We start from the raw sequence: 22448 nt of genomic DNA, 5'->3' as shown, positions 1-22448 counted from the left end.
CATAAGAATAAATAAAAATCAGTTTTAGAAATGTACAGGTAAAGCATAATAATATGATTCCCTACTTAGTGTAGATACTTTGAAAGTTGAAAAATGAAAATACTAATTATCAGGTCAACGGGAAGTACCCTATAGGTTTTGACAGACAGACAGACAACAAAGTGAGCCCATAACGGTTCCGTTTTTTTCCGTTTGATGTACCTAAAAATATAATAAAGCTTCATTTTATTTGTCTCATACGAAATGGGGGGCTTTAAAAGTGGAGATTGAATTCAAATTTCGAAGCTACATTCGAACAACAAATACTAAACATAGATACTTAAATATTATAAAGAAACGAACTCATTTTATGGGCATTAGTATTTTTCTCACAATATTTAATGTTAATTCAAGAAAATTGCCAGATTCAACCTCCAATATCAATCTCCAATAATAAAAATCTTTCGCTCTTTTTGCGTAAAAAAGTTAACTATTAGGTACAATATTTTATGGGATACGGAATAAGTCTTAGTTCGGGGCGAACCACTAGTTGCCGTTGGTACTTAGTATTTTAATATTATGTAAATAACGTGTTGAGTCTCAAAGGGTAGGTACCCGAATACAGACTAACGACCAAATGTACAATCCCGTCACACGGTGGTAAACGATTGAACTTCATGAGTCTGACGTAGCTACAACCTATATACATATGTACAGTATGTACATATGTATATATACCTATGTACAGTGAGTTATCATTATCAGTGACCGTAGTTTCACGTTGGTCGTAAAACGGTTAAAAATATGTAAAGGTCGATGTGATTGTGGTGGATTGTGTAAAGCAAATAGTCATTTATCTTACCGATTGTAAATCATTGCAAACATACACTTCGTGCCGCCGCCGCCGCGCCGCCGCGCCGTGGGAGCATGCCAAATTGTTTGAGCAATATCCAGGACTAGCTTATACCCGCGACTTAGGCCGCGTGGACTACACAAATTTCAAACCCCTATATTACCTCCTCAAGGGTTGATGTCTACATCATAATAGCTATCTGCATGCCAAATTTCAGCCCGATCAGTCCAGTAGTTTTTTTTTTAATAAAAAATGGCAGGCAAACTAACAGGCGGGTCACCTGATGTCAAGTGATTACCGCCACCCATGAACATTTGCAGTAACAGAGGAACCACCAATGAGTTGCTGGCCTTTCAGGAATTTGTTGATCCGCCCCTTGAATAACCCCATGATGTAATATGGGAACACCGCCGAAGGGAGTTGATTTCACACTTTGTATGTGCGTGGAAAAAAGGATCTGGCACAACGGGCGGTCGAAGTGCACCAGGCACCCAGTTGGTGAGGGTGAAATGTAGAAAAAGGAGGGTGGAATGAGGAATTTGAGCTGTACGTTAATAGTTTGTCAGTTAGCATTTCCTTGTAGGCGTATAATATTTTACTACCCCATATTATTTAAATGGTTTAGTAATAAGAAGTTCATGGAAGTCATACAGAACACGTCAGTAGTGGTATTATGTAACCTCAGTCTTTCTAAATATTTTTGGCTGCGAAATGCTTTTCTTCCTGCCTAATTACATAGTATACCTACGTAGATAAGTTTCCTTAATTCTTCTGTCAACCGTCACCAAGAACCGCATTGGAACCGTGATCTAATTATCAAGGTTCTCAGGTCTACTAGTGTTAGTTTTAGAGTTGCGAGTTTAAATTCTGCCAGTTACTCAATTTTCCATGCGTATTAAAAAAATAGAAACAAGCTGGCCCTAACCACTAGGTCCAAGTAATCGAAAAAAAATTTAAAGTCCCAATTTTAATTTCCTTTAGGATCAAATTTTCTCAAGTTTAGAATTTGTTGCTTTTTGGAATGTCACATACTAATCAAATGTTTAATTTCTGTTACACCGTAGTAGGTTGGTATAGCGGCCGGTTAATGCGACATAGCATAAGTAGTTGGCTATCAATTTATTATAGGTACTTTATTAGACAAAGTTCGTGGTCCATCAATGTCCTTCGTCGATGGCGATGGGCTTGTTCATGTCAGGCTCGTAATGGAAATCAAGCTCACGAGTCCGCAATATTTCCTTGTACACGTAGGCGGACTTGCGTGCCGTACGCGCACGATTTGGATCCTCGTAATTTACCTCGTAGAGTCCGAAGCGTTCCCTAAAACGCGAAACAAATTTTATTGATAGCCACAAATTAATTATTGATTAAGTGAATGTCTGTTATTGAAATTGGATACCGTAGGTAAACATCAAATGGCTAAAAATGGATTCACCACTACACCATTCACAGCATGGACTGGTAGTAGAAACTAGAAATAGTTATGGTCCTGGAAGGTACACAGATTCGGCATGGTTTAACAATTAATACTCTATAAATACAGAATAATTACAGTTCTTTAACCATGGTGTGCACAGAACAATATGCCGTGCATAGTGTAGCGTTAATCTTTAACATAATAAGTAGGTAATTATTATTCCAAGTGACTTGAGTATTTTAATTCGAAATAATTAAGGGATAAACACTACTTAATATTTAAAAAAACATATTTACGAGTAGCCCGCCATCCATTCAAAATTATCCATCAAGCTCCATGCTGTGTAGACTCGGATATCTGAACCTTCGTCTATAGCATCCAACATCGCGTTGATATAACTTCTATAGTAAGTGATTCGAAGGTCGTCAACTAGGCCCTCTGTTGTGGAGAAACCATTTTCAGTGATATAAACAGGAGGGTTATTATAAGCTGTCCGTATTCTTGTTAAAAGTTTGTAGAAGCCCCAAGGTACAGTCTAATAGAACACAAGACATCAGGTTAACGTAAATCTTTATTCTAAACTCTATACTCTGATATATGTAAATATTCAAATAATGCATCTTTGATCATACCTTTAACCACCATGAAGCACCTCCTACCCACGTTTCATTATAATAAGTCAATGCTCCGATGTCGTCGTAAAAAGATGGCGATGGGAAACTGTTAGCAAAAGAGGAATTTTGATATGTCATTTTAGTTGTGTAATGGTTGATTCCAAAAAAGTCTGAACTTCCTTTAACTAAATTGATTTCTTCGGCGCTAAATTCAGGTAACCTCGACCGAGGAAATCCTTGAGTAAGACTTTTGGCGGCCACTCTCTCTTTCATAATTTCAGGAAAATCACCGGTTTCGGAAAAAATTGGATGAGCATATATTCCCCACTGAAATGAAAATAAAGAATATAAATTTTACTAAACCAATCGGCTTGGTATATAAGCCTTGGAAAACTTGGTAGGTATGGTGCTTTTAGATATGTAGGTACCACAATATTTACCTCAAATTGTATGGCAGCTTCGGCTGCTTCAGCGTCCTTTTCAGATTCCGGCTCAAACCAAGTTGTACTGAGAGCTATACCAATAGTGCCGCCCTGTATTGGTTTGAACTCGTTTTTATACATGTGGTAAGTTTTAGCGTGGGCCACAAGTAAATTCTTTGCACATATATAATCAGCATATCCCGATATATTTAACAATGGTGCTAGCGATGCTCCGCCATACCCTTGATAGCAAACTTCTCTTGGCTCGTTGATGGTGAACCAATATTTAACTCGGTCTCCAAATAATGCAAAGACGACCCGAGCGTAGTCCGTAAACCAATCAACAATATACGGATTTGTCCAACCACCCAAATCTTGCAATTTCTGTGGTAAATCCCAATGGTATAAGGTGACCATGGGTTGTATGTTAAATTTTAGCATTTCATCGAAAAGATTATTATAATATTGAACACCCTTTTCATTGATTTGATCAGGGAAGCTCGTTGGAAGTATTCTAGTCCAAGATAAGGAGAGTCGGTAGAAATCTAGCCCAAGTTCTCTCATCATCTCTACATCTCTTTTGTACTGGTGGTAAGAGTCATCGGCAATATCACCCGTGTCACAATTCATTATAGGGCAAGGCTCCCTGTGTGTTAAGCGGTCCCAAATATTTTCACTTTTACCTAAAGTAGTAAGCATAGATTAATTATTGTAGTATTATCATAGGCATTTATTTTTGTTATTTTGAAAGAATCATAATAAAATGCTGTTTTATAAAAAAACTAGATGTTGCCTGCGACTGGTTTTGGTTGTGTGTGTGTGTAACGCTGTGAAAAGGTTACAGCAATAGCCAGACAGACATACTTTTGCATTTATATTATTAAAGTACTAGCTTCTGCCCGCAGCTTCGCCCGCGTAGCCTACAGGAAACAAATGGTATTTTTTTTTCGGAAACAAACATTATAACATCAGGACGCGCACCCTGCATGCCCTGCACCAGCAAAACCTTACAACCCCCAACCCCCCATTTCATCCCTTAATGGGGGGGGGGGCTCATAGTCCCCTATTTTACCACCCTTATAGGCGAATTTTCCAAATATCCTGAAACACGTATTTCTTCATTTGTGACCGAAAAGCCAAATACCAATTCGTAGTGGTTACCTACTCTTTACGAAGAATAGACCCTCCAAATTTCATGTCTTTAGGACCAGCGGTTTAGGCTGTGCGTTGATATATATGTCAGTCAGTCAGTCAGTCAGTCAGTCAGTCAGTCAGTCAGGACTTTGAATTTTATATATATATATATAGATAGATTACAGTTATTTATGCAGTAGAAACTTTTGCGTGAATAATCCCGACTAATATTATAAAGGCGAAAGTTTGTATGTGTGTGTGTGTGTGTGTGTGCGTATGTTTGTTACTCCTTCACGCAAAAACTACTGGATGGATTTGGCTGAAATTTGGAATGAAGATAGATTATATACTGAATTAACACATAGGCTACTTTTTATCCCGGAAAATCAATGAGATCCCGCGGGATTTTGAAAAACGTAAATCCACGCGGACGAAGTCGCGGGCATCAGCTAGTAAAATATACATGTTAATAAACATAGAGATAAGAGACAGCTGATTATAAGTTTGAAACAAATCAGGAAAATCTTACAATAACCAAGGAAAAATATTTTAATTTACCATCTTCGTTCCAAGCACCTTCAATTTGATAAGATGCAGTGGCTGTTCCGAAAAGCAGTCCATCAGGAATTTTTCTACTTTCATGTTTATTTTCTCTTGAATCACCTTCAGCAAAAGCCATCCATGTCAGAAATAGCAACCTATCGTTTATTGAGTTTATTATAAAAAGTTAAACTTGGCAGTAGTACCGCAAGGCGCAGACACGTAAGCTATAGCATTGCATGTTCTATCGTCTTTACGGAGAGTGTTCTGAGGAGCTGTTTGACCTCATTCCTTTTTCTACAACCGCACCACACACCACCGAAAGCAATTTCTTTCTCATTACTTGGATGCCTGGTGTAATAATTTGATCATCTTTTTTCCACGCACATACAAATAAATGTGGAACCAACTCCCAGCGGCGGTGTTCCCACCGGATTTCGACACGGGGTAAAAGCCGGCAACACATTGCCTGTTCCTTTGGTGCTGCAAATGTTCATAGGTGGCGGTAATCACTTGACATTAGGTGACCCGTCTGCTCGATTGCTCGCTATTAGATTTTGTTAAATACGTATACGCATAACGTTAATTTTATTAAGTATTTTTTTAAATAAATGTTTAATAACTTACGATAATTTGGTTAGCCACATTATTCGGGTAGATAATGTTGTATGTGACATACTTCCTCTGACTGAGAACCATCATCTCTTCAAATATGTTTTTGTCTTTAATTTTTTCTCATATCTATAGTAATTTTTTTTTGATGGACATTATCGTTCGTTGCAACTCTATCTCATTATCTATCAATGTCAATCCATCAAGGCTTCGGAGTTCGGTACTTTTATGTAAGTACGAACAATCGAAAATCTTATCAGATAAAGTTACATAACTATTGCATAAAAATATAAAAATATGTAAGTATTTAGACGAGCCCGCTCTCCACTACTAAAGAAGCAGGAAAAGCAAGCAGTACAAACCACCAACACACAACACCACGCAAATATTCTAGAACACACTCAACGTACGTTTAACTCCGACACTGGAGCATCCTCAGGAGATGTATGAGTCTGCGACAGGTTGAGATGACAATCGGGGTATGAGGCGGGGGGGGGGGGGGGGGGCGTTCCGCACACCCACTCTCACCCGCACCTTGTTAGCGCAAAGGGTGTGCGGGGCGTACCCTCACCGATTGCCATTTCAACCTGTCGCGTGACGCGTACCTACTATAGATTCCTACCTACTATACCTACTATAGGCCCTAAAATAATCATACCGAAATAAATATCCAGATACTGAATAATATCGTAAGTAGAGGGATCACGATTTCCTTAAATGGGAAAACCATGGGAAAACTAACAGAAAATAATAATTTAGTCATGTTTTTTTTTATTTAACAAAAATATCAAAAAAAGAAGATTTTTTTATGTATATATTCTCGCTATATTTTTTACCATTTAGGAGACCATTCTTGCGCCTGGAGCGGCCGCTCCGTTCGCACGGCTCATTGCACTATGGTAGGGCCGGCCCAGGTCACGGCACCTAATTTTAAAAGTAAGTAGTTGGTACTTAGTCACACTCACAGGGCTACTTTACTACAGACCACAATACAAAATATCCTGAATAAGTACATAAAGGCAATCACTGATAGATCTTGCGGCTTGTTCCCACGGCAACATCCACTTCAACATCTGTGTCCGTGTGTGGACCGAAAATGTGCTCCAGTCGCTAAAAAGCCAAATTTTGCTATTTGCGTTTTAACGCTCTATCGCGTGGAAAAATAATAAAAATTGTTGTGTGTGACACACCTCTCGTTTTGCGGGAACCAGTAAAAAGTAAAAACCCATTTTTGCAGAACTGGACGGTTATTGAGGGATTATACGTGTTGCCGCAGTCAGCTTCGATAGCTAGTCCTTATCTATTGCCATTGAAACTTTCATGTCAGGATTATAACATCGGTTCAGTAAATGTGTTTGGAATATTTCCCTTAAAACATAAGCAGATTTCCGTGGTGTGCGCTTACGTTCCGGCGTGCTGAAGTCCACTTCGTAAACACCAAATTTTTCCCTTTAAAAATACAAATAAGCTGAATTAATTTTACAGAGGGAAATATTTAAATGACGCTAGAAATAATAGGAATAAATGTACACAGGAAAAAGCTTGTTCAACTAAGCCAACCCAACAAAGATGAGACTTATAGAATTTACTCCTAAGAAACCTTGGATAAAACATGCAAATATAAGGATTAATAGCTATCATCATACATAGAGACACGCCAGGGCTGTATTTTATTACCCTTTAAGTTTAATTTGTATGCTGATGCTATATTTTAAGGGACGTTACACAATAATAATATTATTATAGATGACATGGCAAATAGTAGGTGCAACAGATACGCAGACGATAGGTACAATCGTAATGGCGGATAGTGCTGATGGTCTTCAAAGTCAATTCTGTAGTAGTGTAGAGTTAAGTAAGATATTATTAACATATTATAAGATAAAGTACATTGTACTAAACTTCTGGAGCTGGTTCATCTTGAACAGATCTGTTTCTATCCATCGGTATTCTACAAGCTATATTTGGAAGAGTGGTCCAAGAACTTTTGACCTGGTTCCTACTTCACCTTTCTACTATTGTACGGCGGACCTACCGCAAGTAAAGGTGTCGTCAAGATTGCATCTGTATTCAGAAGCAGCAGATCTGATTGCAGCCAAGCGCTAGTCTATAATAAAAGTTCTTTGTAACACTTACGTATATCCAAATGTCCACTCAAAGTTATCCATTAGACTCCATGCAGTATACGCTTGAACGTCAGAACCTTCCTCCATCGCGTCCAACATGGCAGATAAGTATTCCGTGTAATATAAGACACGGTCGTTGTCAATCCGACCTCCGAGTGTAGAAAACCCGTTCTCGGTAATATAAACGGCTGGATTACCGTATTCTTCTCTTATGTATGTTAGTAATTTGTAAAATCCCCATGGGACAAACTAATTAATAAAAAAAACTTATTTTAAGTATTACAAAAATAAACTTACTCAATAATATACCCATACTTATCCGCAAAATGATATTAAAAGTAAGCAATTAGAATCTGTTTGATCTTTGTGTTAACATATAACACAAAGATCAAACAGATTCTAATTGCTTACTTTTTGTAAAAGATTATCTAAGTAAGTACAAGCATTATCTATTGTAGGATGTGAATTGTATTTAGATGTAGGTTACCGTTTCCGAGAAATCAATTACATAATCCATACTTTAATATTATAAATGCGAAAGTGTGTCTGTCTGTCTGTCTGTCTGCTAGCTTTTCACGGCTCAACCGTTCAACCGATTTTGACGAAATTTGGTACAGAGGTAGCTTGCAACCCGAGGAAGGACATAGGCTACTTTTTATCCCGGAAAGTCCCCACAGGATTTTTAAAAACCTAATCCACGCGTACGAAGTCGCGGGCATCAGCTAGTTATTAAATAAGCGTAACAAGAAATACTAAGTAGCTTAAAATATTAGATACTATCATAACTTATTATTAAAATCCATAATCGTCCATAGTGATAAACACCTACCTTTGTAAAATTTGATTGACCAATTTTCCACTCGGGTAAAACATGAAAGAACACTGCTAGGTCATCGTTGTAAGAAGGTGATTCATAATATCCATACACCGACTTATTTCTGGATACGTAATTGGTGAGATAATGATTTAATCCAAAAAAGTCAGAGCTCCCTCGTATAAATTGAATTTCATTTGGCGTAAATTCAGGCAATCTGGATCTAGGAAACCCTTGTTCTGCACTCCTCGCTGCTATTCGTTTTTTCATCGCCGGTGGAAAATCGCCCGTTTTTGAGAAAATTGGATGAGAATATTGTTCCCACTAAAAGCCCAGAGTTTTTATGTTAATTACTTAAAAAAATGATTTGTAAGCAAAAAAATAAGCATTAGAACGCGTACCTACTTACTTCGAATTGATTTGCGTCATAAGCTGCTTGAGACTGATTTTTGTATAAAGGTTCATACCATTGAGCACTCAATGAGATAAAAATTAAACCCTTTTGTTTTGATCTAAATTCTTTATCGTAGATGTGATAACCTGTAGCGTGAGCTAAAAGCACATTTTTTGCACATAGATATTCAGCTACTCCTTTAATGTTAACAGCAGGAGCTAAAATCTTGTCACCATACCCAAAGTTACAAATTTGATAAGGTTCGTTTATTGTCACCCAGTATTTCACTCGATCTCCAAACAATTTGAATAGAGTTCGTGCGTAATCGGCATACCATTCTACAGTGTAAGGATTCGCCCACCCTCCGAGATCTTGGAGTTTCTGTGGCAAGTCCCAATGGAATATCGTGACCACGGGTTTAATATTATATTTCAGTAATTCATCAATCAAATTGTTGTAATAAGCTACTCCCGCTTTGTTAATTTTATCAGGAAAACTTGTGGGAAGGATTCTTGCCCACGAAATTGAGAACCTATAGAAGTCTACACCCAGCTCTCTCAACATTTCCACATCTCTCTTAAATAAATAATATGACTTATCAGCGATATCGCCATTTGACTCGTCACGAACTAAATATGATCGTGTATGAGTTAAACGATCCCAAATATTTTCAGTTTTTCCTGTTGAAAAAAGTTTTTTTAGCTATAGGTAACTTATTCTTGTATAATATATTGTTGGAAACGAAATACTAAGTACCGTCTACGTTCCAAGCCCCTTCTATTTGGTAAGACGAGGTGGCTGTTCCGAACATAAATCCGCGAGGAAATTTACGAATTTTGCATCGTGATGAGCCTGTAGCAAAATGTCCATATTCAAACTGAACTACTACTAATAATAATCTGTAATAGGTACATTATTCTTATTAAAAATATTTTATAACTTTGAATTAATAAAATATAAACTATATTATTTATATATACACACATATTTTAATTTTTTAATCATTTTAAAATATTCTGACTGTATGTAACCATGTTGTATGGTCTATATGGGTCCTGACCTGCAATAAAATGGTTTTATTTTATTTTGTACTATAACCTGCATAACATCATCTAAATGCGAAAGTGTTTGTTTGATGTTTTATTGGTTTGTTGGTTTGTCCTTCAATTACGTCGCAACGGAGCAACGGATGGACGTGATTTTTTGCATGGGCATAGTTAAAGACCTAGAGAGTGACATAGTGACTTTTTATGATGCCCACGGCTTCGCCCGCGTCTATTTAGGTTTTTAAAAATCCCGTGGGAACTTTTGATTTTCCAGGATAAAACGTAGCCTATTCGACTCGTATTAGCCCGTCCCCGGTATGCAAGGTATCTCTCTCTAATGCGATTCATACAGTATGGGTTGAGGAATTGGGTTCTTGAGTTTTCAATGATAAAGTCTTTACTTGGTAGGTAAGTACTTCCAATATCAATTTATAACCGATAACCCCGATGTCTAAAGCCTATCAGTTTTGCTGGTCAGGAGTCAAGACCCCTGCGGCGGCGTTAGGATTGAGTTTCACTATCGATTTAAAAAAATAATTGCGCAAATTGGTTCAGAAATCTCGGAGATTTCGATGTAAGTAAATACATAGGTAGAAAAACGCAACTCCTCCTTTTTTCAAAGTCGGTCAATAAAGTAGCCGTTGTTACTCCTTGGTTAATCCTTTACTTGTCTGTGAAAGTCTCGTCAAAATAGGTTCAACCGTTCCAATGATTAGCACGTTCAAACAGACAAACAGATAGACAAAAATTTTAAAAACGTGATTCATTTATGGTACAGTTCTAATAACCATATTATGAGCTTAATATGAGGTAGTTATTTCGAAATTACAGACAGACACGTCAATGTTATTTATTAGTATATACTAGCGACCCGCCCAGGCTTCGCATGGGTACAATGTAGATTCTAAGGTGGTGTAAGTGAGGAGTTTCCGACATTTTAGCCAGCGTGGTAGACTATGGCCAAAGCCTTCTCACTCTGAGAGGAGACCCGTGCTCTACAGTGAGCCTTGATCATGATGATGATTTAAATATGATCACACAGAGAGTTCTCCATAATGTTCTCGAAGGTATCTGAAGGCTGCTAATCCGCATTTGACCAGCGTGGTGGACTATGGCCAAATCCTTCTTATTCTGAGAGGAGGCCCGTTCTCAGTAGTGGGCCAGCGATGTGTTGATAATGGCACTGATGATACCTGCATACACTTAAATAATAAATATAGGTAGGTAAAAGAGTTGTTAGTTTCTGATAGTAATTATTATAGATAAGACTACTTTCTGTGCCAGATGTAACCTTCGTTAACTCTGTAGGTAGGTACGTCTAAATATATAAAAGGAAAAGCTGACTGACTGACTGACTGATCTATCAACGCACAGCTCAAACTACTGGACGGATCGGGCTGAAATTTGGCATGCAGATAGCTATTATGAGGTAGGCATCCGCTAAGAAAGGGTTTTTGAAAATTCAACCCCTAAGGGGGTGAAATAAGGGTTTGAAATTTGTGTAATCCACGCGGACGAAGTCGCGGGCATAAGCTAGTATTGTATCAACGACTAAATTGTTTTAAAATTGATAAAGTGAATATTCAAGAAAGTGCATATTTTAAGTACCTACCTGCGCTTCAATAATATTAGTTAAATGACTGTACTTACATCAAAGTATACTGATAATAGGCCATATTGTTTTCATCCAACTGAAAAAAATATTTATAAACAAATTGTTAAACTACCATTCCGAAAGAGTGTTGGGTATAAATGCGTTCTATCGTAGTGCAGGGCTTGCTAATATAATTTTCATTGAGTTATTTGACCTTAATATGAGGAAGGTTTTTGTTAGTAAGTAGTAGAACATTCAAATTAATTATCTTGACACATTTTTTATTACACGAAAAATATCGCATAATGAGTGTCGTTTCATTTGGTTAGCCTTATGAGAATTAACAAACGGGTTAATTCATGGTATTAAAATCTTCGGGCCTGTTTGTACTTATTTTGTGTTTCATATAATTATAGAATTCTCTCTTCGCGTGTATAAAATAATTACCAATTATATATTATATGGGTTATATTACTAATGATCATAAGGGGTAGGTATATTTACCTATTATGGGATTTGTTTCACAGTTTTTCAAAAATAGTTACCGTTTATGAAACGATTTGCTCTATGGAACGACTGTTCGTTGAAAAATCCTGAATATTCAAGTACATTAGCATAGAATGCATATATACAGTTACAATAGAAAATTATTGCGACCATCGAGGCCAGGGTTGATTAGCTATAATAATTAATCCATCAAGATAATCCGGAATCGTAGTTCGGGACTTTGTCAATCAATTTTAATTTAGGTAGGTATCTATCTTACCTAAATGTATAAAAAGAAAAGCTGACTGACTGACTGATCTATCAACGCACAGCTCAAACTATTGAACGGATTGGGTTAAAATTTGGCATTCAGATAGCTATCATGACGTAAACATTCACTGAGAAAGGAGTGTTGAAAATAGGGTTTTATGTTGTCCGGGCGCACGAAGTCGCGGGCGTAAGCTAGTTAGATAAATCGAGTTGTTAACTTACTTCCGCCGACCACGAATGTTATAGTTCCCGCATGATTCTAGGTATTTCAAACTGCCTTGAAAAATGTAAAAAAAGAAGGTTAGTAACGATTAGACGTATTACGAGTAAATATATGTATTAAATGGTTTACACTTTATAGCCTATGACCGCGAGATTTATCTTATCGTAACATCTTTGCCTGAATCTATGTAATAAATCTATTACCATGTCGTACAATAAAAAGTACCTACTGTGTGTTTTTTTCCAGATAATCCCCTAATACACCTCTATTTTAGTATCACCAGAGAGGTAGGGTGGTTATGGTCCAAGGTCCTAGCTTTGCTAAAATTACGTAGGTACCTTCCTAAATCTGGCGGCTCTGCGATCTTACTCTATTAGGTAATATATTTACCTACCTGTAGTTCAGATGCAGGTTTGAGGGGTTCTCAGTTCTTACTTCTGAATACAACATATTTTATCTGATCTAAATTGTACGGGAGCGGTGTGTAGGCCCGACCGTACCAAAGGGAGATTTCCCACCGAGGCGAGCGGTTGGCTTTGTTCGGTAGCGCCAGCTGGACCGACGCGCGACGGTTGTGTCTTGAAACTTCGATATGAATATAGTGAAGATTACACTATATACATAAATGAGGGGAATGAGGCGAGGGGACGCCTCGCATAGTACACACGTCGCCCGCACCAGGTAATAATTATCTCTACCTATCGCGAACTATAAATATGAAGTGGTTTGCTTAATCTAAGCTACGTAGCCAGCTTATGCCAGCTAAGCAAATTAGCTTATCTCGCGGTGTGACCTGCGCTTATGCTCTGAGGTAGAAGTGTACTAATGACGTAATAACGAGGTAAGCCGCTCGACGAAATTACTTGTCTAGTAATGAAATCGGTGCCATAACCTCTGACACCTCGAGTCACTACAGTCTACATCGTTGTTGTCCACATTACCGGCACTATGTTTTTCTAGTCGTCGAGTTAGAGGGCCTGCAACTGGTTACCGTCCCTATCGTCCGTTATCTCACCCCATATTAAGTAGGTAAAGATATTTTAGTTGTCAATCCTTGAAATAGTCTTGAGCGCTCATTTGGAGACGGTGATTTGTGAATACTGTTAAGTACAACCTATTGATCTATGAATGGTAAGATCCATCTCACTATTTGATCAATAGGCAGGTTTCTCTAATCTGTGAGGCAGGTAATAGTTTAATTTGTGTTCCAGCTTTTTAATTTATTTGTCAAGAAATTACATCATATCATATATACGCGTAGATTATTTGTTATCACATAGATTGTTGGATACAAAACAAGCAATTTTGATATGCGAATGATGGTGCCTCGACTATCGCCTTTATATAGTCGTGGTGGCCTAGAGGTTAAGACGTTCGCCTCCTGTTCGGGAGGTCGGTGGTTCAATTTCGGGCATGCACCTCTGTTTTCGGAGTTATCACTTAAATTAACTTGTTTTAACGGTGAAGGAAAATATCGTAAGGAAACCTGCCTGCCTGCCTGTCTCCATAATGTTGGCAAAGGTGTGTCAAGTCTGCTGATCCATACTTGACCAGCGTGGTAAACTATGGCCCTTTTCATTCTGAGAGGAGTCCCGTGTTTAGAAGTGAGCCGGCGATAGGTTGATGACGATGATGATGATGATCTAATTTCAATGTAGAAGCAAGCATTGAGTTTTTAATATAAATAGCAAGCAAACAACCTAATGTTAAATGATTACCATCACCCATAAACAGCTGTAGTATCTAGTCTACCTACCAGAGGACTGAGGAGATTGTGTAGGTACATTTACCTAATTAATTAGTAAATAAATTACTAAAGAGCTTCCCTCTCGTACTCGTTGTTGTTTTTAGCATCCGGCCATTTTAATTTGATGATACACATTAGATATTATCATTTGATGGGCGTTTAAGAAAGTTTAACCCGTCCTCGTTGACCATCCATGGCACTACCTTTTTAACCGACTTCCAAAAAGGAGGTGGTTCTCAATTCGGTCTGTTTTTTTTAATGTATAGTACACCGATTTTCTCGAGGTTTCTGGACCGATTTACAATTTTTTTTATGTGTGATGTTTCTGTGGTGGTCCCATAAAAAATTCTGAATGCAACTCCTCAATCCTGATGCTGCAGGGTTACTGCCCGCCTAAGTTATCAAGATTCAGGAAGTGTTTATAGTGAATTAATATTGTAGGTATCAAGCAACGACTTTATGCTTGGAGTCCAAGTCCCAACTCCTCAACCCTGATGATGTAGAGAACAGCACTCCAAAATTATAGTGATTCAGGAACTGCGGATGATGCAATAGTATTTTTAGTGTAATTTTTAGCCATTTCCAAGACAGCCGGTCGAACAGACGGTCAGACAGACAGACAAAAACTATAATAAAAGAGGTGATAATAAAGTTTCGAAATCACAGACGAACATTTTAATTTTATGTAATTGTATAGATTAAAGTAACGCGCAAAAACAATTAATAATTCAGATGTATATCAGTTTCCTTCGTCGATGCTAAGCGGTACGCTCATATCGGGCTCGTAATGGTAGTCGATGGTGCGCGTGCGCAGTATTTCTTTGAATACGTAAGCAGACTTGCGCGGCGTACGCCTTCGTTCCGGATCCTCGTAGTCTACCTCGTACAGACCAAAGCGTTCCCTGGATAATACAATTTACTTATGGTAGAAGGCTGACATCTATAGAGTGAACTTTGACTTTGCTCAGACTTAAGATTGAGTTAAAACGAGACAGATTTATGTGAGAGATACAGCTCTGTCTTAAGTCTAAGCAAAGTCAGAGTGCGATCTCGCCCTAAGATCCCGCATTAAAAATATATACCCTCATCTGTTATTTAATCGTGATGAAAGAATATATGCCAGATAATGTATAGATTGATACAGCGCGAATAGGTTGCCTAGCGAAATCACGTGCCAATTGGGTGTTTTAATGTAATCGATCAACTTCCCTGATTTAGTTATTTATGAAAATCTATATAAATAATCTTTCAGCTGATGCTTGACTTTCATAAATGACTAATAAGGGAAGTTTATCAAAAACAATAAATTTTTTAACATCTTTGGCACGTGATTTAGCTAGGCAACCCAGTGCGATGTATCAATCTACACATTAACATCACAATTAAATAACAGATGAGGGTAGATATTCCTAATACCGGTACCCGTAGTATAAGATTTTACGTCACACCAAACGTTGCTAGAATTCGAGAGTCGAAACACTTCTGCGTTATAGTAAACTGGATCTTAAATGCCTTGTTTTAAAGCTCAAGTTTGTCTACACATCTACAGCCAGCGCTCCAAGCAGAAACCTTGCGAAATTAAAATCAGTGGCATTGAATTTTTAACTTCAATTCAAGGCTCTTTAGGTCCATTTTACTTTGATGTTATTGTGTTTCGATTCTTGAATTCTAGCAACGTTTGGTGAGACGTAAAATCTTATACTACGGGGACGGATCTCTACCTATTAGTTACATGCAACTATCTATTTATCGTTGCTGCCAGGGATGATTCGCGCTACGCCGTAGTACATTGTAGCCGGTGCTACAACCGGGTCAATATTTTTATGCCTGGAACTTAGTTCAATACGATACCAAATAGCTATTCTGAAACCTTTTTTTTTTTTTTAAATTGTGTTTTTTTTTAATAACTAAGCTTTATTTGAAACGCTATCTACTAAAATTTCCACGAAACGTCAAAGCAAAATGCACAAAAATATTTAATAGAAAAAAAATTACAAGATAAAGTAAACATAAAGATAAAAGAGGTCAAAGAGTCGGCCAAGTTTATCTGCTCTTCCTTACAACATTGCTCACACTCATTTTAAGGGCAACTATAGGTCCTAGATCTTGTACCTACTTGCGGGCAAACAAGGATGTTGAGAGGTTTATCTTGCTAGATACCTAATATTATGTGATAGATAACATTTCCAAATTTACTATTATTAGTAACTAGCTGATGCTCGCGACTTTATCCGCATGGACTTAGGTCTTTAAAAATCCCGTGGGAACTCTTTCATTTTCTGGGGTAAAAAGTAGCCTATCTCACTCTCCAGGTATTTAATTGTACCCATGACAAATATCACTTCAATCCGTTGCTCCTTTGCGACGTGGTTGAAGGACAAACCAACAAACCAACAATCAAACACACTTTCGCATTTATAATATAAGGGTAGTGATACTTACGTATATCCAAACATCCACTCGTAGTTATCCATAAGACTCCATGCAGTGTAGGCCCTGACATCCGATCCTTCATCGATAGCGTCTAAGAGAGCTGACAAGTACTCTCTGTAGTATAGCACGCGGTGGTCGTCCATCAAGCCGCCGTACGTCGCGAATCCATTTTCTGTGATGTATACTGGTGGGTTTCCGTAATCTTCTCTTATTTGTGTCAACAGCTTGTAGAAACCCCATGGGGCAAACTAAACAGTAATAAAGTTAGTAAGCACCGCTAAACAAGTTAACATGACTGGTATGTTTAACCGACTTCCAAAAGGGGGATTTTCAATTCGGCGTATGTTTTTTTGTTGTGGTTGAATTAATAGGTAGGTACATAATATATTTTATTCAGGTACAAGTTAGCCCTTGACTGCAATCTCACCTAATGGTAAGTGACGATGCAGTCTAAGGTGGGAGCGGGCTAACCTGGAAGGAGTATGGCAGTTTTTATTAAACCTTTGGTTTCTACACTGGTAGGGTGGTAACTAGCCACGGCCGAGGCCTCCCACCAGACCAGACCAGAAATTTAGAAATGATAAAATTCCAAATCCCTGCCAGGAATCGAACCCGGGACCTCCCAGTTATAAGACCACAGCTTACCACTTCACCTGGTAGGTCGTCAAAATACTTGGGACTTGGTATGATCCATACTTCCATAATAATATTATAAATGCGAAAGTGTGTCTGTCGGTCTGTCTGTATATTTCTTTGTCTTTCTGTATGTCTGTCTTCCTGTCTGTCTGCCTGTCTGCTAGCTTTTCATGGCCCATCCGTTCAACCGTTTTTGACAAAACTTGGTACAGAGATAGCTTGCGTCCTGGAAATTGACATAGTCAACTTTTTATCCTGGAAGTTCCCACGGGATTTTTAAAAACCTAAATCCACGCAGACAAAGTCACAGGCATCATCTAGTTATAAATATATTGTTTGTGGCTGAGATGGCTATGGACAATGAGCGATTATCCGATTTTATCTAAAGGAATTTTTAATTTCAAAATTAATTATAACCAAAAAGAAATATATCAAAACGTCCTAAGTAATAAATCAACTTATTATAAATACTGGTTTATGTATAATACAGAAGTCAGAACCCTATAATTAACAATTCAAAACCCTTAGCTGTTACTGGTAGTAAGTACCTAAGTACAGTAGCCGGCAGAAAATAATGTCCATCGACCTTTAGGGAGTTCGGTTTTGTAGAGCGTTGTCTCTGTCACTCATACCTAATGTGACGTATTGTCGGTCTCAACGACAGGGATAACGCTCTACGAAACCGTTATCTCTTTTCAAAGGTCGATGTACAATATTTTCTGCCGGGTACTGTACAACATATTTTGTCTCTATACTCATCTTAGTTATAGTTATATATTGTACATTCTATAATATTTTATCATCGATATAATATTATAGAATGTAATTGTTCATTGAAGTATAGTAAAAGGGATGATTTATGCTAGACCGTGCCGTGTCCGAGTCTTCCGAGCCTCGTCCGTGTTACGTGTCTTCATACAAAATTGCAATCCGTGGATCTTGCGCGCGGCTCGGGTCCAGCATGATCTAGCATATATCATCCCTTATAATTAATAACATATCACGTCTTATAGATACAAAAGACATTATTTACCATAACTTTTTCTGATTCACCGATTTGCCATTCAGGCGGTTGATACAAAATAACTCCCAGGTCATCTCGCAGTGAAGGAGATTGATATTTGCCAGTCACAGATTCATTCCTATACACAAAGAAACTAACGTAGTGATTCAGACCAAACATATCAGAACTTCCTCGAACGTATTCGATTTCCTCAGGAGTGAATTCTGGCAGTCTGGATCTAGGAAATCCTTGTTCTAAACTCCTGGCTGCAATCCTTTCTTTCATTATCGGCGGGAAGTCACCAGATTCTGAGAATACTGGATGGACATATTGAGCCCACTGAAAAAATATGGTTATTAAAATGTACAATTTAAACCGAGTCTAGAAACCTGAGATTTCATATGTGGTTTCCTCTATAAAGATAATAGAGAAAAATTCTACTTAAAAATTATTTTCAGTCTGATCAGCTAATCAGTACCCTTATTATAAATGCGAAAGTGTGTTTGTTTATTGGTTTGTTGGTTTGTCCTTCAATCACGTCGCAACGGTGCAACGGATTGACGTGATTTTGCATGGGTATAGATAAAGACCTGGAGAGTGACATAGGCTACTTTTTATCCCGAAAAATCAAAGAGTTCCCACGGGATTTTTAAAAAACCTAATTTCACGCGGACGAAATCGCGGGCATCAGCTAGTTGTATGATATTTTAAAGAAGTAGCAATGTAATATTATAAATATACTAGTTTTATAAAGTATCTACTAGTATTATAAATGCGAAAAGATTGTGTCTTTCTGTCTATCTACTTTTTGTCCCGGAAAATCAAAGGATTCTCACGAGATTTTTGAAACCTGAATCTCGCGGGCATCATTTTAGTTTTAAACAAGAGGTAAAGTGTACCATGATCTGATTAGCCTCTGCAGCTGCTTCAATTTCATCTTCATTCAAAGGTTCATACCACTGAGCGCTGTATGCGATAAAAATGGAACCACCAAACTTCGGTCTAAATTCCTGATCAAATATGTGGTAAGCTCTTGCGTGGGCTAACAATAAATTTTTAGTACAGATGTATTCACCAACACCGCTGCTGTTTATCATAGGAGCTTTCGCCATGTCACCGTATCCTTGATTACACACTTGATATGGTTCATTAATCGTTATCCACGATTTAACCCTATCACCGAATAATTCGAAAACTGTTCGCGCATAGTCACCAAACCAGTCTACGATGTATGGATTGGCCCATCCGCCTAAATCTTGCAATTTTTGCGGTAAATCCCAGTGGTAAAGTGTAATCACTGGCTCGATATTGTACTTTAACATTTCATCGATCAAGTTGTTATAATACTGCACTCCCGCTTCATTTATTTTATCGGGAAAACTAGTCGGTAGAATCCTTGGCCAAGATAACGAAAACCTATAAAAGTCTAAGCCCAATTCTCTCATCATCTCTACGTCTCTTTTGTACAAATGATAGGAGTTATCAGCGATATCTCCATTAGAACAGTCTTTAATTATGCAAGGATTAGTATGCGTCAAGTGATCCCAAATATTTTCAGCTTTACCTGCAAGCAAACGATATTTTCATAATAACAAGACTTTTTAGTATTACATATTTTATCAGATACCTACTGCCCGGCAAGTGTTGCATTGAACTCGTACGACAAGGAGTGCCAACAACGACTGCACAAACGCCACAAACCTTTAACTCATTCGGATGAAGGAGGTGCGTTAAAGGGTAGATAAAATGAACACACAAATAGGTACATTGATTTCTACACCCATTATAAAATACAAAGATACAATGTGTAAACCACTCCCCATAATATTGTAAATGCCAAAGTGTGTTTGTTTATTGGTTTGTTCGTAACGGGTCAGCGTGATTTTTTGCATGCATAATGTAGTTACAGACGTGGGGTGTGACATAGGGTACTTTTTATCCCGGAAAATCAAAAAGTTCCCACATGACTTTTAAAAACTAAACCCACGCGGACTAAGTCGCGGGTATCAGGTACTACTTAATCATCTATGAAGATAGTTAAAGTATTCATAAAGTTAACGTACCATCCTCATTCCAAGCTCCTTCAATTTGATAGGATGCGGTGGCAGTCCCGAGCAGGAAGCCTTCGGGAAATTTTCTTACATCATGACGATCGGATTTACATTCTCCAAATTCAACGAAGGTTGCTAGTAAACTGTAAATTAAAACAAAACATTATTATATACAATTTATATAATCGTCAATTACAATTTATATTCATATATCGCCGTAATAGATTATTTGTATGAATTAAAAAGTTAGGCATTAATTTAAGCTTATATTTACATCAAAGATGAAATGAGCATCGTTGTTTTTAACTCAATCAAATAATATTTTGCACAGGTCGATTTATATAACCTTGTTTTATCGGTATCTTGAAAAGTGACGATGTCAAGACAATATATTTTTAGATGAGTGTTTAGTAGTAGGTACCTACTGATATAAATAAAAATACCTACCTAGGTAGGTACTATGGAATGATAATGGATGTCTAATTCGTCTTCGGTACGGTATATTTTGTAGTTGGACAGCCTCATGGTCCATCTTAGACCTCGCAGTTGATAGAGAGGTTCCAAACGTACATTGATTTCCTACTTGTTTCTTTATACTTAGTTTATTTTTTGTTTATTTTTCAGAGTGCAGAGTGCAGGTGAGCGATGGGGGCGCGGTGGGCGCGCTGCGTGGCGCTGTCGCTGGCGTGGGTCGCGTGCGCCGCCGCGCCCGCCGGCTCGCCGCCCGCGCCCCCGCTCGTGACCCCTTGCGACCCCCTGCTACTCAAGAGACCACCGCCTTTGCCAACGGTACTCGTGCCCTTACTTACCATGGTTCCATTTCTCAAGTTTATTCGTCTGATTATATCAATAATGTTGAATCATTTGTGTTCAGAACGTCCGAGAATATGAAGCGGCAGTGGCTCAAACCGCCCGGGCGCTGTCGGAGCTGGTCGATCAAGGTGCAGCAGACGAAGTCAGGGCAGCAGCGCTCGCCCGCGCAGCCGCGCGCGCGCCGCTGCAGCCGCCGCCCGCCGCCGTAGCGCTGGGAGCGCCGCAGCTCCATCTCGGAGTGCTTTACATTTCCGATCCGCCAACAATGATCGTGTTCCAACAAAATAATTCTGCTACACTTCAACAATTCTGGCGAACTCTAGCTTCCGCCTGGAACGCGAGTGTGGTCCTGTGGTCCAACGCGTGGTACTCGTGCGAGGGAAGCCCGGGCTGGTGGGGAGGAACGGCCGCGGCGAGGGGAGCCGGTCCCGTCCGAGCGGCTGCTGCTATTTTTCGTCGTATACCAGCACTGCCATGTGAAGAAACTATGTATGAATTGTTAGGTGGTCCACCGATGTGTGATCCAGTCACAACAGATTGCGAGGCCTCGCCGACTGAAAATGAAGAACGAAGATTAGAGGTAAATGTGATTTACCTTAAGTACCTATACCTACTTACTTTTACTTCATCAAAGTTTTGTGTCAATATTTCATTAGTGGTGGATTTTTAGGGTTCAGTGCCCAAAGGGTAACGGGACCCTATTCTACGACTCCGCTGTCCTCCGTCTGTCTGTCCGTCTGTCACCAGGCTGTATCATCATGAACCGTGATAGTTAGACAGTTGAAATTTTCACAGATGATGTGTTTCTGTTGCCGTTAATTAACAACAAATACCTACTAAAAACAGAATAAAATAAATATTTGAGGGGGCTCCCATACATGATTTTTTTGCTCGTTTCTATGAATAATGGTACGGAACCTAAGGAACGAACCCGCACGTTTTTTAATTCACTACCTAGTTAACACTTTACCGTCAGGTGATCACAGGATTTTATTTTATTAAATATCAATTGCTTTAACGGTGAAGGAAACATCGTGAGGGAATCTTCATGCTTCAGAATTATTTATACTATTCTCAAATCGGTGTGTAAAGTCTGCCAACCCGCACTTGCCCAGCGTGGTAAACTATGGCCAAATCCTTCTAATGGATTAATCATGTTAATGATGAATCACAGGATTAGGTAGGTACCTGGAAGGTCGTTAACCTGGAAGGCGTAAATTGATTCGGCTGTAGTTATAGCT

The 22448-nt window shown here is 38.5% G+C and overlaps 1 protein-coding gene and 1 pseudogene across 3 annotated transcripts in view; one reads left to right on the top strand and one right to left on the bottom strand.

Moving 5' to 3' along the window:
• The window catches only part of smog (G-protein coupled receptor 158 smog), a 79959-nt gene that overhangs the window by 46435 nt on the left and 11076 nt on the right, over nt 1–22448 (top strand). For all 3 annotated transcript variants that reach the window (XM_069498609.1, XM_069498613.1, XM_034984316.2), the window contains exons 2-3: nt 21019–21183; nt 21269–21787. In XM_069498609.1, the coding sequence (XP_069354710.1) occupies nt 21040–21183; nt 21269–21787 (663 nt within the window). In that variant the 5' untranslated portion in view covers nt 21019–21039. The remainder of the gene's footprint in view (nt 1–21018; nt 21184–21268; nt 21788–22448) is intronic.
• Nucleotides 1990–21229, bottom strand: LOC117996279 (lactase/phlorizin hydrolase-like; annotated as a pseudogene).

Source organism: Maniola hyperantus, chromosome 1 (assembly GCF_902806685.2).
Source record: "Maniola hyperantus chromosome 1, iAphHyp1.2, whole genome shotgun sequence".
Taxonomy (NCBI): Eukaryota; Metazoa; Arthropoda; class Insecta; order Lepidoptera; family Nymphalidae; genus Maniola; species Maniola hyperantus.
This window is presented reverse-complemented; position numbering and strand designations above follow the sequence as displayed.